A 15,488-nucleotide genomic window follows, 5' to 3' on the forward strand; every position below is an offset into this window, starting at 1 on the left:
AAATATGCTGATAGTTTGGCAGCAATCCTTTGAAAGTGATATACATAACATGTTGACCCCCATCAAAGCCGATGTCCAAGCGTTAGGGCAAAGAACTAACCATACAGAAGAGAAAATGTGAGAGATGGTACCCACTATAGCCTAAAAGAGGAAGTTACCCAGCTACAAGCAAAAGTGGCGGACTTAGAAGACTGGTCACGCTGGAATAACATTAAACTCCGGGGTATTCCCGAATTGGTCCCACAAAGCGAACTAAATCCTTACTTGCAAAGACCAATGCAAGACTTGTTACCTGATTGCACCACACAAGATCTTTGTATAGACTGAGCCCACAGACTACCCATCCAAAACATTTAGACAAGACGATTCCCCGATATATGTTGGCTGTATTCATTTCTACACAAAACGGTGACAGGACTAGGTATGCCAGACATTAAAGAGTACTATAGAGCCACAATACTCCACCAAGCTACTAACAAAATGCCATGGATGCACATTGAATCAACGATTTTGGATACAACAGACTTAAAGGCTATGCTACAAACCAGTTTGTGGAATCTACAACCGGCCACACCCCCAGTACCATGAACACACAATTTTCTTAACACCTGGATTCAGATCCAGGTCAGAAATAACATTAGAGATGGTGGAATATTTTTGTAGCAGATATAGACCTTCAAAGGTGAAAAGGGGCAGGAATCAAAAGAGGAAGTTACCCAGCTACAAGCAAAAGTGGCGGACTTAGAAGACTGGTCACGCTGGAATAACATTAAACTCCGGGGTATTCCCGAATTGGTCCCACAAAGCGAACTAAATCCTTACTTGCAAAGACCAATGCAAGACTTGTTACCTGATTACACCACACAAGATCTTTGTATAGACTGAGCCCACAGACTATCCATCCAAAACATTTAGACGAGACAATTCCCCGATATATGTTGGCTGTATTCATTTCTACACAAAACGGTGACAGGACTAGGTATGCCAGACATTAAAGGGTACTATAGAGCCACAATACTCCACCAAGCTACTAACAAAATGCCATGGATGCACATTGAATCAACGATTTTGGATACAACAGACTTAAAGGCTATGCTACAAACCAGTTTGTGGAATCTACAACCGGCCACACCCCCAGTACCATGAACACACAATTTTCTTAACACCTGGATTCAGATCCAGGTCAGAAATAACATTAGAGATGGTGGAATATTTTTGTAGCAGATATAGACCTACAAAGGTGAAAAGGGGCAGGAATCAGGACAGTGGCCCAACTACTGGAGGGCAGTCAGGTCCAAAACTTTACTTAAATCCAGAAGACTTTCCAGCTGCCGAGTGCAGCTTTATTCACTTATCTCAGACTAAAACATTTCCTATACATGATCAAGGGATTAGCTTCCACATATGACGAGAAATTATGGAAACTGATTCAGAATTCCACAAAAGGCTTACGCCCACTGTACACACATTTGACCTCATGCTCACAATTTCATAACTACAATGCATACAGACTTTAGGAGAGAGACTTGGATCTTAATATCACACTGAGGGAGTGGGGTAAAGCAACCTCCCAGATGCATAAGGACTTGAAGTGTACATCCCACATTGAAAATCCTGGAGAGGATGTGGAGGGGAAGGAACACTTATACATACCTTTTGAGAATGTCCCAACATACGCCCTTTCTGGGATGCAATATACACAGTTTTAAACCGGATAATTGGTCATAGTATAAGCACATCATCCGGTCAGGCACTGCTAAGCTAGGGACTTCAGTGTCTCTCCTGGACACAAAGAATGTTACTCTGCAAGATTTTAGCAATAGCTAGAATTACTATCACTAAATAGTGTAAAACCCCATGTTGCCCACCAATAACAGAATGGCTCGCAAAAGTAGACACAACATACAATTATGAAAAGGCTTTGTCATATGGATTTCCAAAAAAAAAAACAGCCTATAGAAAAGATTTGGAATCCATGGAAAGTTTACAGAAATCTGTAGAAATAGACACACCGGTGCTCTGGAGGGGGACCTTTCCGAGGGGTTTCCAACACAAGAGGCCTTACCCTAAGAACGACACCATTCCTGATACCAAAATAATAAATGTTAATGTCGTGAAAATGTTGGTCCGTACCTTTATATTTGTTCTATGTTGGTCTATGACATTGTTAAGTGTTATAATTTGACCATACAACTGAGTTAATGGGGCAAAATCCTATGGCAAATATACAATGAAAAAGTGCAAACGCGACGGGGCTCAGTAAAATATGATTATTGCTGAACTGTCTGTATAAACTTGTCTGTCTAATACTCCCATATTGTCACCTCTATGCAAAATGTAAAAATATGTCTAATTCATGCTCCTGTTACTGCTCAATTATTACTCGTCATCTTTTATTGTACTGTATAAAAACTATTTGAACGAAAGAGAGAATGAAGAGAATCTACAGTATGGTTTGCTAAGGTGACTTTGATAGTATAATGACTGTCTTATTATTACTAGTTTGAGTTGGGTTCATTATATTCTGATGTGATAATGTAACAAGGCATAACATGCATCATTTGTACTCTGTCATGATTGTATGTTTTGGGGACTGTACATGTTTTTGAGACATGTGATTCTTTTTGACACTTGCAAACAGTGTCTGTGAAAAATTGGGTGGTCTGCTGAAAGAGGTTTATTATAAGATACAACGCTAATAAAGATTTTCTGTGTGACTGCATAAAAACAAGGGATGTTTTCCTTGTGTCTTATTTTGCAAGTAACTTGAAAATAGAAACTATTGTCTCTTTTGGCCTTAAATCTCCAGACTATAATGTGCTGAAAATCACTTATGGGAGATAAAACTGAATAGTCATACCGCACTGAAGCCAGTGGTGTATTTATTGGCAAGAGGGCTGATACAGATTGAGTATAGGTAATGACAAGAGGAGAAAATTCTGTAAAATCCAATAGACAAATAGAATACATTTTCCTCTACTGAGAAAATTTCATCTGTAATAAAGTTACTTATTGTGCTAGAAACTAATGATGGATGTAGTCTGCTTTTAATTACAATATTTTGTAATAATGGGATTTTTACAGTCCTTAGTGTGGTTCTCCACAAGAATGTGAAATTGTTCAATCAAAGGAACAGCTTATGTGATTCTTCTGGTATTTGCAAGTATTTGTTGTTCCCTAAGAGGAACATATGATTGTGTTTAAGTTCTATCCAAATCCATTTTGTTTCTTCTGCTATTAGTAGACCTTTAATGTGTTTACTTTTTGTCATTATTAACCCCTAGGCGCACCAGGACGTTATAGTACGTCCCCGGCGCTAGATGCTTAGCGCACGGGGACGTTCTATAACGTCCTGCTTCTGGCACCGGCTCACGAACGGAGCCGGTACCAGAAGCAGCGGCTGTCAGCTGTCTAGTACAGCTGACAGCCTGCGCTAACACCCGCGATCGGAGCCGGCTCCGATCGCGGGTGTTAACCCCTTACTCGCCGCGGTCAAACATGACCGCGGCGTGTAAGGGTGTTTGCGCTGTGGATCGGATCCCCCGTGCCGCTTACCGGGGGATCCGATCCACTTCTGGGCAGCTCCGAGGACTGGCATGTGCCTCGGAGCTGCCCAGTCTCCATGGCAGCCAGACCCCTTCCGGGTCTGGCTGTAAACTGTCTGAGCATGCGCAAGCTTGCTCAGACAGTTTACACTGCTCTACAATAAAATAGTATTGTAGAGCAGTGTATTGAACTTAAACCAGTGATCAGAGCATCACTGGTTTAAGTTCAAGTATGTAGAAGTAAAAATATGCAAAAACACTTAACACTACACATTATAATAAATAAAAAATAAATACATAAAAATATAAGCCCCTAAAATGTCACTTTCCCATAAAAACACTTAATAAAGTATAAAAAACACAAAAACACAAAAAACCCCGCATATTTGGTATTGCCGCGTCCGTAACAATCTGTATAATAAAACAGAATCGTTACTGGACCCGCACGGTACACGCCGTAGAAAAAAAACGCAAAAACGTTCCGAAAAAAGATAATTTTTAATTAATACCTTATCAAAAAATGCTCTAAAAAGTAATTTAAAAAATGTTATGCACTCCAAAATAAGCCCACTAAAAAGAACAACTCTTCTCGCAAAAAATAAGCCCCTAACCAGATTTGTCAGCCGAAAAATAAAAAAGTTATGCATATGAAAAGATGGTGATGCTAAAATGAACAAGATTTTCTCCAAATTGGTTTTTATTCAGTACAATTGAATAAAATACACAAAACCCCCACATATTTGGTATCCCTGCGTCCGTAACAATCTGCATAATAAAACAGAATCGTTATTAGATCCGCAAAGTGATCCCCGTAAAAAACAAAACAAAAAAAAGCTCCATAAAAAAGATCATTTTCAATTAATACCCTATAAAAATGCTCTAAAAAGGGATTTAAAAAATGTTATGCACTCTAAAATAAGACCACTAAAAAGAACAATCCTTCTCGCAAAAAATAAGCCCTTAAACAGATTTGTGAGGCAAAAAATAAAAAAGTTATGCATATGAAAGACGGTGATGCTAAAATTAACAACATTTTTGCCAAATTACTTTTTATGCACTAAAAATGGGAAAAAAATAAAAAATCTATATAAATGAGGTCTTTTTGTAATCGTGGCGACTCATAGAATAAAAATAATATACTATTTTTATGGTATGGTAAACGGGCAAAAAAAAAAACCCATAAAAATCTTCCTGAAAAGTGATGATTTTCATTTCCTCCACCAACAAAGAGTTAATAAAATCTCACCAATTAGCCTATAGATTCCCCTAAATTACGTACCAGAAAAGTGCATCTCATGTGGCAAAAGAAATAAGCCCCTATAGGTCCACATTAAAAAAAAGAAAAAAATTATAGCCTGTACAATGTGACATAGAAAATCTGATCTGGATGGCGCCTCCTTCCCTTCTATGCCCGGCCGTGCGCCCATACAGCAGGTTACCACCACATATGGGGTATCGGTGCATTCGGGAGGAATTGGGTATCAAACTTTGTGGAGCCTTTTTTTATTTAATCCATTGTAAATGTTTAATTTTCCACCCAAAATGGGTGTATTGTGAAAAAATATTACAATTTGCAGACTGCACCTCCATTTTGTTTTAACCCCTATAAAACACGTAAAGCGTTAACAAACTTCTTAAAAGTGGTTTTTCATACGTTGAGGTGTGTAGTTTCCACAATGGGGTAATTTACGAGTCTCGCTATTATTTAGGCCTCTCAGTGTCAATTAGAAGTTGAGCAGGTCCATCTAATACAGGTTTTGGTGATTTTACAAAAAATGTGAAAAATTATACCTAAATTCTGAGCCTCATAACATTCTAGTAAAATATGTGGAATCTTAAAAAACCATGCCAACATAAAGCAGACATTTGGGAAATGTAAGTTATGAATTTATTTGGGAGCTATGACTATCTGCATCAAAAGTAGAGAATTTAGAACGTTGAAAATAAAGAATTTTTCCAAATTTTTTCCAAATTTTGTTTTTTTTCATAACTAAACACAAAAGATATCATCCAAATTTTTAAACTAATTTGAAGTACAATGTGTCACGAGAAAACAATCTAAAAATCCCATGGATATCTCATAGCGTTCCAAAACTATAACCACTTATAGTGACACAGGTCAGATTTGAAGAATGGGGCCGCGTCCTTAAGGCCAAAATAGGCTGTGTCCCCTAGGGGTTAAAAGAAAGACTAGTTATTTCTCTATTTCACCACAAAACTATAATGCTTAAGCCTACTCTGATGTTATAATCCCTTTAGGTGGCACAGAAGATGATTTTCAATTCTGTTTTATTTTATGTCTATCTGATGGAACATTTATGCTATTAGAGAAAACATGGATGTTTCGGCTTTTTCTTTTTACTTTGCATGACAAATACCATGTCACTCAAAAAGTATAGCATATTTCAAAATAGTGGAAAATAGTACAACTTAAAGGAAATCTACCATCAAAATCAAGCATGATAAATCAGGGGCACTTAAAGGGGTATTCCCATCTGGGCATTTACATTTCATTTCATTCATTTGCCATACGTAAACATTTCTTCAATTTGATGTTATTAAAAAAAAAAAAGTTCCCGTGTGAAGATAATTTCTCAGAAATGTAGTCATGTTGTCCCTTACAAACGAGATAGCTTCCTCGGATACGACCACCTCACATTTTGGCAGCGGTGGCCAGAATAGAAGTGGTTCACTTTAGTAATGAAAGCACATTTAATTTATTAAGATCTGATGGGAAACATTATGTCTATGAACAAAGTGGGGAAAGACTGATCCCAAAATGAGCAAAGAAGTCAGTGAAAGGTGGTTGAGGAAGTGTCATGGTTTAGGCAAGGTTTTCTCCAAGAAGAGTTGGACCTCTCGTACAGCTACATGGCAAGTTAGGCAAGTGATTGCAAGTGTATGTCAGAACCTTCTTAAACAACATCTGGCTCCTTCCTTAAGTTTTTCACTGAATGAGGACATTGCCCCTAAATAAAGCAGTTATTTAAATCATAAAGATTGAAACACTGAAATTGCCAGGCAAGAATCCGAATCTAAACCCAAAATTGTGCATACTTGAAGAAGAGTGGACCAAAATCCCACCTCAGCAGTGTGAGAGACCAGTAATGTCCTGTGGTCTCAGGTGTGCTAAAGTCTCCAAAGCAAAGGCTTGTGCACTTCCTACTGATTGGTGAAATGTTGTAAGCTTCAGAAAATGTAATTATAATCTTTCTTTGTGCTACAGTGATTGCAGTTATCTAATTATGATCATCATATTTTTGGTAAAATAAAGGTTTTCTGTTGATTTACTTTGGTTATTTTGTAAAATACAGTTCTGGTGCTGGTGTACCACTTACAAATAGTCGATCAAATGTGGATCAATGGAGATTAAATTATTTCTAAGAGAAAAAAAACAAGTGATCATAAATTGTTCTTTCATTTTGATCTTGAGTGTAAATATATACCGGTATTTATATATAAATATATATATATATATATATATATATATATATATATATATATTTAAAAATGTGCAGCCATTATTTAAAATTCACAATATAAGGGTTAAAATGAAAGCAAAGAAAAAGTGAAATACTTTTGTACGCACATCAATTGACTGGTAGAGATTTAAAAGACTTAGGAAAAAGACATCAATAGATTTTAAACAAAGATATGTCTGTTTTGGGCAGCTGATTGTTGTTGCAAGCAAGAGTATTAAAGGATTTAGATCTTAGCTTTGGCAGTGTCCTACTGCTTTCCAAAAGATGTTGTTGGATAAATATGTACAGTTCACAAAGAGGGCACAGTTTAGTGTTGAATCAATTTGGATAACTCTTTACCAACTTATTTCTCTTGACATATCTCAGTTAACATATACTGGAATGACGGCACAGAGCTGCACTTAATGCAATACTAAAATCAACTCACAGGGGTGTTACTTTGATTGACCTGCCACCAATCCGTCGAGTAGTTGAGCATTTTCTAGTCAGAACCATTTTTTACGGATCACCAATAGACTATAGATTATAGGGATCCATGAAAACGGATGTCAGACTGATGTAAATCCACTGTGAAACACTGACATTTACGCAAATGTTCACAGCCAATTATTGGCTTGTTAATGTGCCCAAATTTGTCAGAATAGTCATAAAACAGTTGAATACTGTATTGACTGATTCTGTATTTGTGCTTCTATGTCACCATTTTTCCTGGCTCCTGGTTTTATATGTGTTCTGGATGCTTCTGTGGGTATTCCTGAGAGTATAGTCTATAGGAAATGCTTACAATCTGGCGGTGTCTTTTTTTGGAAAGCCGAAAAAAGTGAGTTAGTACCAAAAACCAAAAATTATTTATGGGCTGGTGAATTCATTCATTGGGTTTTATTTCGTACACAGTTCTGCATGTTTTTTCTTTGCACAACATGTTTAATTTAGAACTTCTGCAAATAATCTTCATTTCATTATTTTTTCATTTTTACCACTTGTTTGCCTTTGGACAATTTACCGAAGAGTTGAATTGTATCATCATGAGCCAAAAGCTCATTTATTCCAGTTAGCACATTTTTATTACAAACAAACAAATGTAACTACAGTGAAAAGTCCTGTGTTAATACTGTCTGATTAAAGTCAATCTTCTTAAAATTGAAATGGACACTAACCTTTCAACAATCTTTGTATGAATCAGCATACACCAAAATTTGTAAAATGAGTTATAAGAGCAAAGTCCTTCCTTCTTCACTGACTGCACAACAGTGCAGCTTGCATGGTTTTTGATTAATGTTGGCCAATGACTAGAAATAGCGTTATTCCTCATATACACACACTGGAATATCCTCAGTTACTTAAACTCGAATAATGATTTCTGCAAAATTTATTGAAAGATGTATGCTTTAGGCTTGTTTTTGCTTTGTCAATAATATATTAAAACAATATTAATAAAACAAAACAATTTTTTACTTATTCATACAAACTGACTATTTTTAGGTTGAACCACTAATACAGCAAGGACATGAAAGCTTGGTGCATCATATTTTATTATATGAATGTGAAAGAGAAGCTGGCGACACAGTGCTTAAATATGGACATGAATGCTATCATCCAAATATGCCTGATGTCTTTCTTACTTGTGAAACTGTACTTTATGCTTGGGCAATAGGAGGGGAGGTGAGTACCATGATAAGGTATATAGTATAATAAAACATAACCAGGAATACAGTATATCAGACCCTTATTCCTGTGGAGGTGATATATTTGCAAGACAACCATAGGATCACATTCCAGTTTTACTTTCTAAAGTGACCTTCTATTTTACTTTCTTGAAGGGATTTGTTTACCCACCACATGTTGGCTTATCTATTGGAACCCCAACAGACCCAAAATATGTTCTTATGGAAGTTCATTATGACAATCCACTCCAAAAGGAAGGTAACAAAAAAACTGAAAATCATTATTTCCCCACCATTCATTCAGTGTGATAAAAAAAATCTATGTATATAATGTAAAAATCTAATGTGATCATTTGCATATAGATATGCAAATAATCTTGCAAGACCACTGGGGCGTGGAGCGGGAGCTATGGCTACTCCACTCCATAGCAGCCTCTTAGAATCCCTCCTTCCCTCCTGTCCTTAGTAACTCCAGCCTCTCCATTAAGGCACTGCATGTCCTTGGCTTCGTAGCCAGACCTACTGCGCATACGTGGAACTTTGGCTTCTTAGGCGAGTGTGCGCAGCTGCTGCAAGTAGCGCACTGAAGACAGGAGCGGAGAAGGGATTCAAAGAGGCTAATGGGGCGTAAAGTAGCCATAGGTCCCACTTCACGGTGTGGCTACTCCACGCCCCAGTAGCCTTGCATATTTATATAACAAAAGATTTGTAATGTTAGTGGGCATTAAAGGATTAGCTAAAAACTGATTGGGCTGCATTATAATAAATCAACCTGCCACCTGTGATGGTAGGTTTCCTTTAAAGGAAATGTACCAGTTATTTTGACTAGTATCAAGCATTCACCCTCTTTATGCTATAAGTCCTTACTATTTATTATATTTCGGTGGCACTTACAGATACAACTCATAAATGTTCACAGGCTAAAGGACCCTAAGTATGTGTGCTAAGGTTTACTATATATGTAGTGACAGATTGGCTTTAAGGTTTCTCAATCCCCCTCCATTTCTAGAGAGCTCTTTCGGTAATATGGTTTTCTAATCTTCTAATCTTATTGTTACCTTTGTGCCAGACAGTCTCAAGTCAAAGATCTTAGAGGCATGTACTTGTCTAAATAGCAGGGATGATTCACCATTGTGATGAAGTGGAGCCTGTCATGGTTTGAGGAGGGTATTACAATCCTTTGACATGTGTAGGTTGAAAGGTTAAGGTGAAACATTTTTTAGTATATGAGTAACATAAACATTATAAGGTACGGTAGATTTAGTACTCAGGGCAAGTTCCTTGTAGGCATGCAGACTGGATGGCAGGATAGAAAGAAATATTTGGTTTATAGCCTACATTTGCCTTGAGGATAGAACAGTAGTTGAAAGAGACTTTGGGGGTCCTTTATCTTGTGCACAATTTGACTTTGAAATCCAGATGTTTAAAAAGTTGCAAATTTTTGTGCAATGGTGGGCAATAACTTTTTTTTCACAAAAAATCCCCACTTTTCTGCTTGGAATCAAGTTCCAACCCCCCAATTAAAATACAGGTGCAAATTTCCACTACAGTCCTATCAGTGCTGAGTAAATCTACTGCCCCTATGTGTCTAAACACACGCAAGAGGTGTATATAGATATCATAGACCCCATAGCCCTTACTTCAGGAATGCAAAAAGACTGATACTAGGAGACTAGTTTATTCAGGGGTTGTTGAAGGCAAATGGTTTAACATTTAATTGTCCATTTTGGCAGTATAACTAGCTAACCAATACTAGCTGTAAGGGATTGTAGCCATAAAGTACTGCACTTTTATTACTTTGCAGTTGTTTCATGTATAGGATACAGAAAGTTAGAAAATAACATTTTTCTTAACCTTTAAAATTCAGTTTCTTTTCCCCATTGCTAAAATAATTGCTAAAATATGTCTTTCTGTTCATTTCAGGGATAATAGACAGTTCAGGAATTAAAATGTATTACACCCCCCAGATAAGAAAACATGATGCCGGTGTATTAGAGGCAGGCATATGGGTCAGCCTATATCACATGATCCCACCAGGTATGCCTGCATTCAGCTCCGAAGGACACTGCACTATGGAATGTTTGGAAGAGGTGTGTGTAGTGACTGCCATTTTATTCCTCAAACAGCATGTCTGGAAGCTCGCAAATGATAATGTTTTCTATGTGTTGTATATGGAAATGATACCTTATTTTAAGCAGTTCTTGCCCTGTGCTCTATATTGAGATTAATTTAATTTTTCTGTAAAGTTTCTTGATAAAAATAGTTTTAGCACCGCTGAAGAGAGCCTTTGACAACAATATTAAGGATACAATCCTCTCAGCTTCTCCTGAAGTTGGAAGGACTTCCTGGTTGTGAAATCAGCTAAGGGCGGTGAGGTCAGAGCACTGAGGGCATTCATGTGAACGTGCACAAATCACCCAGCCAATCAGGACACAAATTTGGCGTTACTGCTTGTACAGTGATCTAGTGCAGAGCAAGGCAGGGAAGACACAGACCTGACAACACAGAGCACTGGAGCTCTGCATCATAGTAAGAAAAACAGCAATCTACTACACCAGAAAGAAAAATATATAGTAAACCATTTCCTACTACACTATAATATACCTACATACTCATATTGAAGCCCCTCCAAAAGATCACCTCTCTTAGAGGACATCTAACTAAAAGACTATTTTTTTAGTCAATAATAGATTTTTATTTTTTATTTTGTTTTGTCGTTATACTCTATGGAAGCAGTCTCCTATCTGCAGACCACTCTGTCCTGTGCAAAGAGGTTTCACTGCTTATATACTTTGATATGTGTGCAGGATCTGATTAGAATTGATGGAGAGCCTGAGCTCTGTCTTTATTTGGGCATTCAAACTTCCACATATACACAATTCTGCTGCTTTTAAATGTTCAAACACAGCCAGCTCTGCTACATACCTTTCCTATAGAAGTATGAAGACTGCGGCATGTTTGTAATTGGATGACTTGAAGCATTTGATCAGTCACATGCTGAAACATCACTCAAGGTCCTAGAGTTTTTTACATGCTGCAAGGACTGATATTCTCCTGCACCCAGCAGGCTAATGATCAGGAGTGTGTGTACATCTCCTAGAGCTCCTCCTAACCAGATCCACCCACCTCCACCACTCCTCTCCACTGTCTAGTTACAGATTACCAACCAAAGACACCCAGAGTGACAAGGTAAAACCTGTGCTAGCAGGCAAACTGAAGATAGCTAATGGGAGTAAATTAGAGAATTACTTATTTTAGCTTAGTGCAGAGTTAGACAGAAAATTGTATACTTTACAGTTGTACTTTAAATTATAAAGAAGTTTTCAAGCTCTAAGCAGGAAGTCTGCCCCAAACAGACCAGATGTGAGATCAATGAGCTGGAAGTCTTTTCCTTGCAATAAGGGATGTGTTTTGTCAAAGTTTAATGTCACTAAAATATTTGGAGAATGTCATTATAAAACATAAAACAAATTTGTCCCATCTTTGGTGTGATTGCATTTAAACAGAAAAATGTTAGTGAACTCTATGTTGTTAGAGAAGAATAAATATATCTACCATATGCTATAATAATGCACTTATATATAATGTATCTTTAATTGTTACCAGGCTTTGAATCATGAACAACCAGATGGGATCCATGTATTTGCTGTTCTACTTCATGCTCATCAAGCTGGCCATGTTCTCCGTGCACGTCACTTCAGGAAAGGAGAAGAACAGAAGTTACTTGCATATGACAATGAGTTTGACTTCAATTTCCAGGAATTCCAGTATCTAGAAGAAGAACGAACCATTCTACCTGTGAGTTTATTGCCATTCAGTCTCCCCAGAAGAGCCATAGTACTGGTGGATTTTACCTTGTACATGACAATCACTTTACCATTAGGGCTGGTGGTTCTGTCAATGATTTTGATTAAATTCTTACTAGTGGAAGTAAAAGTGGTGATCTGTATCTCAGGCAACTAAAAGCAGCTTTGTATACAGCACAAAGGCTTTCTAATCTACCGTATTTTTCGGCCTATAAGGCACACCAAAAATCCTTTAATTTTCTCAGAAATCAAAGGTGCGCCTTATAGTGTCAGGTTCGCTAGGGAGATTGCTGGGACTTCTGGTTCTTCTGGTGGTACCAGCAGTGTTCTCCGAACCCCGGCGCGTATCCGCGCAAACTCCACCTCTCGTCCTGGGCAGCGGCTGCTAAGATCTCGCGCTGTCTAGGAGTTGCTGGGACTTTGAACCTCTGCTTGGTGCCTGGTTGTTTCTGCACCATGAGGGGTTAATTCCCAGATGCTGTCCAGCACCTATCAGGTTCTGGAGGTGGAGTTCTGGCTGCATAAATTGCAGCTTCACTGGTCTCCTGTGCCAGTGTTTGAAAATCCCTTTCTCCACCTGGTTGCTGCTAGTTTGTATTGCTCAGTATCTGTATCTATATTGTTGTTAACTCGGCTAGTTTTGGACTTTGACTCTTGCTTACTGATTCTGCTTTTTGACGTTCCCTCTAGTTGTGACTCCGGCTTGTTTACGATTCTTTTATGTTCTATGTTTGTCAGTCTGTTTGTATTTTCCCTTATCCACACTTACTCAGAATATTCCGAGTCTTCAAGTAGTCGCCCCACGGTTTAGCGTGGGGGGGCTATAGGAAGGGACAGAGGTTGGGGCAAGCTCAGGGCACACTATCCCCTGTCTTTTGTGTACCCTATCCTAACAGAAACACTGGCCACACATAGGTCTGCATCCTGTATCCGACCTGCTACATTCTCTCCTCCCATGGAGCCTTTGTCAGCTGTGGTCACTCAGGTCCAGACCCTAACTCAGTTTGTTCAGGATCTAGCCTCCCGTCTCCAAATTCAGGAATCTATGCAGGTTCCGGTGCAGACATCACCGCAGGATCCACTGCCACCCACACCTGAACCTAAGGTTCCTCTCCCTGACATGTTTTTTGGTGACCGTAAGAAATTTTTTTCATTTCGGGAGGGCTGTAAACTTTATTTTTCCTTACGTCCTCGTTCATCGGGCACAGAGATTCAAAGGGTGGGCGTGGTAATTTCCCTGCTGCGTGGGGATCCGCAAAATTGGGCCTTTTCTCTCCCACCTGACTCTCCATCCCGTTTTTCTCTTGACGCTTTTTTTTCTGCTTTAGGCCAGATTTATGACGAACCTGACCGCCGAGCACTTGCAGTTTCCCACCTTAGATCTCTGTGTCAGGGAAAACGGACAGCAGAAGATTATTGTGCCCAGTTCAGACAGTATGTGACTGACTCGCAATGGAATGACTGCGCCCTAAAAGACCAATTTATGTCCGGACTGTCAGACCGAGTACAGGACTTAGTCTTAGCTTATGCTGAGCCTCAGACATTAGATGATGCTATGACTCTGGTCATCCGAGTTGATCGTCGCCTAAGATCCAGGCGATCACCTCGGGTGTCCTCTGACTGTCAGCCAGCGGCCAGTCTGTCTCCAGGTAGTCCAGAATTGGAATCCATGGAGCTGGATAGCATCTCTCCTGCACAGCGGAAGCAACATCGACTGAGACGTCATCTTTGTTTCTACTGTGGAAGTCCTGATCATCTGGTCAACACCTGTTCCAAGAGGCAGCAGCAGGAAAACTTCCGCTCCTAAGCAGTAGTCGGGGGGACTGCTTAGGAGCTCAGGTACTCCCAATTGTGTCTAGAATGTATTTACCTTGTACAGTTAAGTTTCAGTCTGTTTCCTGCACTGGTCGCGCCTTTTTGGATTCAGGTGCTGCGTCTAATTTAATCGATTACAAGTTTGTCTCTCAGTTTTGCATGTCATTGATTCCATTGTCCACTCCTATCCAGATGTCGGGTGCGGATTTGACCCCTCTACAGGCAGGGTTGATCAAATTCCGAACCCCCCAGATAAAGCTTATGGTAGGAGCTATGCATGAAGAATGGTGTTCTTTCCTAGTTATGGAAAATTTGTCTGAAAATGTCATTCTTGGTCTACCCTGGCTCCGGATCCATAATCCGGTAATTGATTGGGAAACTCTGGAGCTGGTTCATTGGGGTCCTCACTGTAAGGATCACCTGTCCAAAGTTTCATTATGTACAGTAGTAGCGGAAGATCAGAGTCTTCCAGGTTTTCTCTCTGATTACTCAGATGTGTTTTCAAAACCCTTGTCCCAAGTCCTTCCTCCTCACAGGGAGTTTGATTGTAAAATTGACCTTCTTCCTGATGCTAGATTGCCAAAGGGTCGTATATATAACCTGTCAGTACCAGAACGGGAGTCACTGAAGAGTTATATTGATGAGAGTTTGGCAATCGGACATATCCGTCCCTCTGAGTCGCCCACTGGGGCCGGGTTCTTTTTTGTTGAGAAAAAAGATGGTGGTCTACGGCCGTGTATTGATTATCGAGAATTAAATAAGATAACGGTAAAAAACTCAGGTCCTCTCCCCTTGATCCCGGATCTCTTAAATCAGGTTTCTGGGGCCCAAGTTTTCTCTAAATTAGATCTCAGAGGGGCTTATAACCTGATTCGGATCCGAGAAGGGGATGAGTGGAAAACCGCATTTAATACACCTTTGGGGCACTTTGAATACCTGGTTATGCCCTTTGGTTTGAGTAATGCCCCAGCGGTTTTTCAAGGGTTTATGAACTCCATCTTTCATGATTACATCGGTGTGTTTATGGTGGTATATCTAGACGATATTTTGATTTTCTCTCCTGATATGGTTTCTCACCAGCAACATCTCCGCCAAGTACTTACCAGGTTGCGCAAAAACCACCTCTTCGCTAAGCTGGAAAAGTGTGTTTTTTGCGTCCAGAAGGTTTCCTTCTTA

At 39.1% G+C, this 15,488-nt stretch overlaps 2 protein-coding genes across 3 annotated transcripts in view; one reads left to right on the forward strand and one right to left on the reverse strand.

Annotated features, from left to right (window-relative positions):
• LOC140122860 (trace amine-associated receptor 3-like) overlaps positions 1–12,387 on the reverse strand; it is a 63,381-nt gene extending 50,994 nt beyond the window's left edge. The window contains exon 1 of the mRNA XM_072144105.1: positions 12,295–12,387. The gene's annotated coding sequence lies outside the window, so the exon portion shown is untranslated. The remainder of the gene's footprint in view (positions 1–12,294) is intronic.
• MOXD1 (monooxygenase DBH like 1) overlaps positions 1–15,488 on the forward strand; it is a 51,173-nt gene that overhangs the window by 24,958 nt on the left and 10,727 nt on the right. For both annotated transcript variants that reach the window (XM_072141515.1, XM_072141514.1), the window contains exons 5-8: positions 8,510–8,689; positions 8,848–8,950; positions 10,615–10,781; positions 12,298–12,489. In XM_072141515.1, coding sequence (XP_071997616.1) covers positions 8,510–8,689; positions 8,848–8,950; positions 10,615–10,781; positions 12,298–12,489 — 642 coding nt within the window. The remainder of the gene's footprint in view (positions 1–8,509; positions 8,690–8,847; positions 8,951–10,614; positions 10,782–12,297; positions 12,490–15,488) is intronic.

Source organism: Engystomops pustulosus, chromosome 3 (genome assembly GCF_040894005.1).
Source record: "Engystomops pustulosus chromosome 3, aEngPut4.maternal, whole genome shotgun sequence".
Classification (NCBI taxonomy): Eukaryota; Metazoa; Chordata; class Amphibia; order Anura; family Leptodactylidae; genus Engystomops; species Engystomops pustulosus.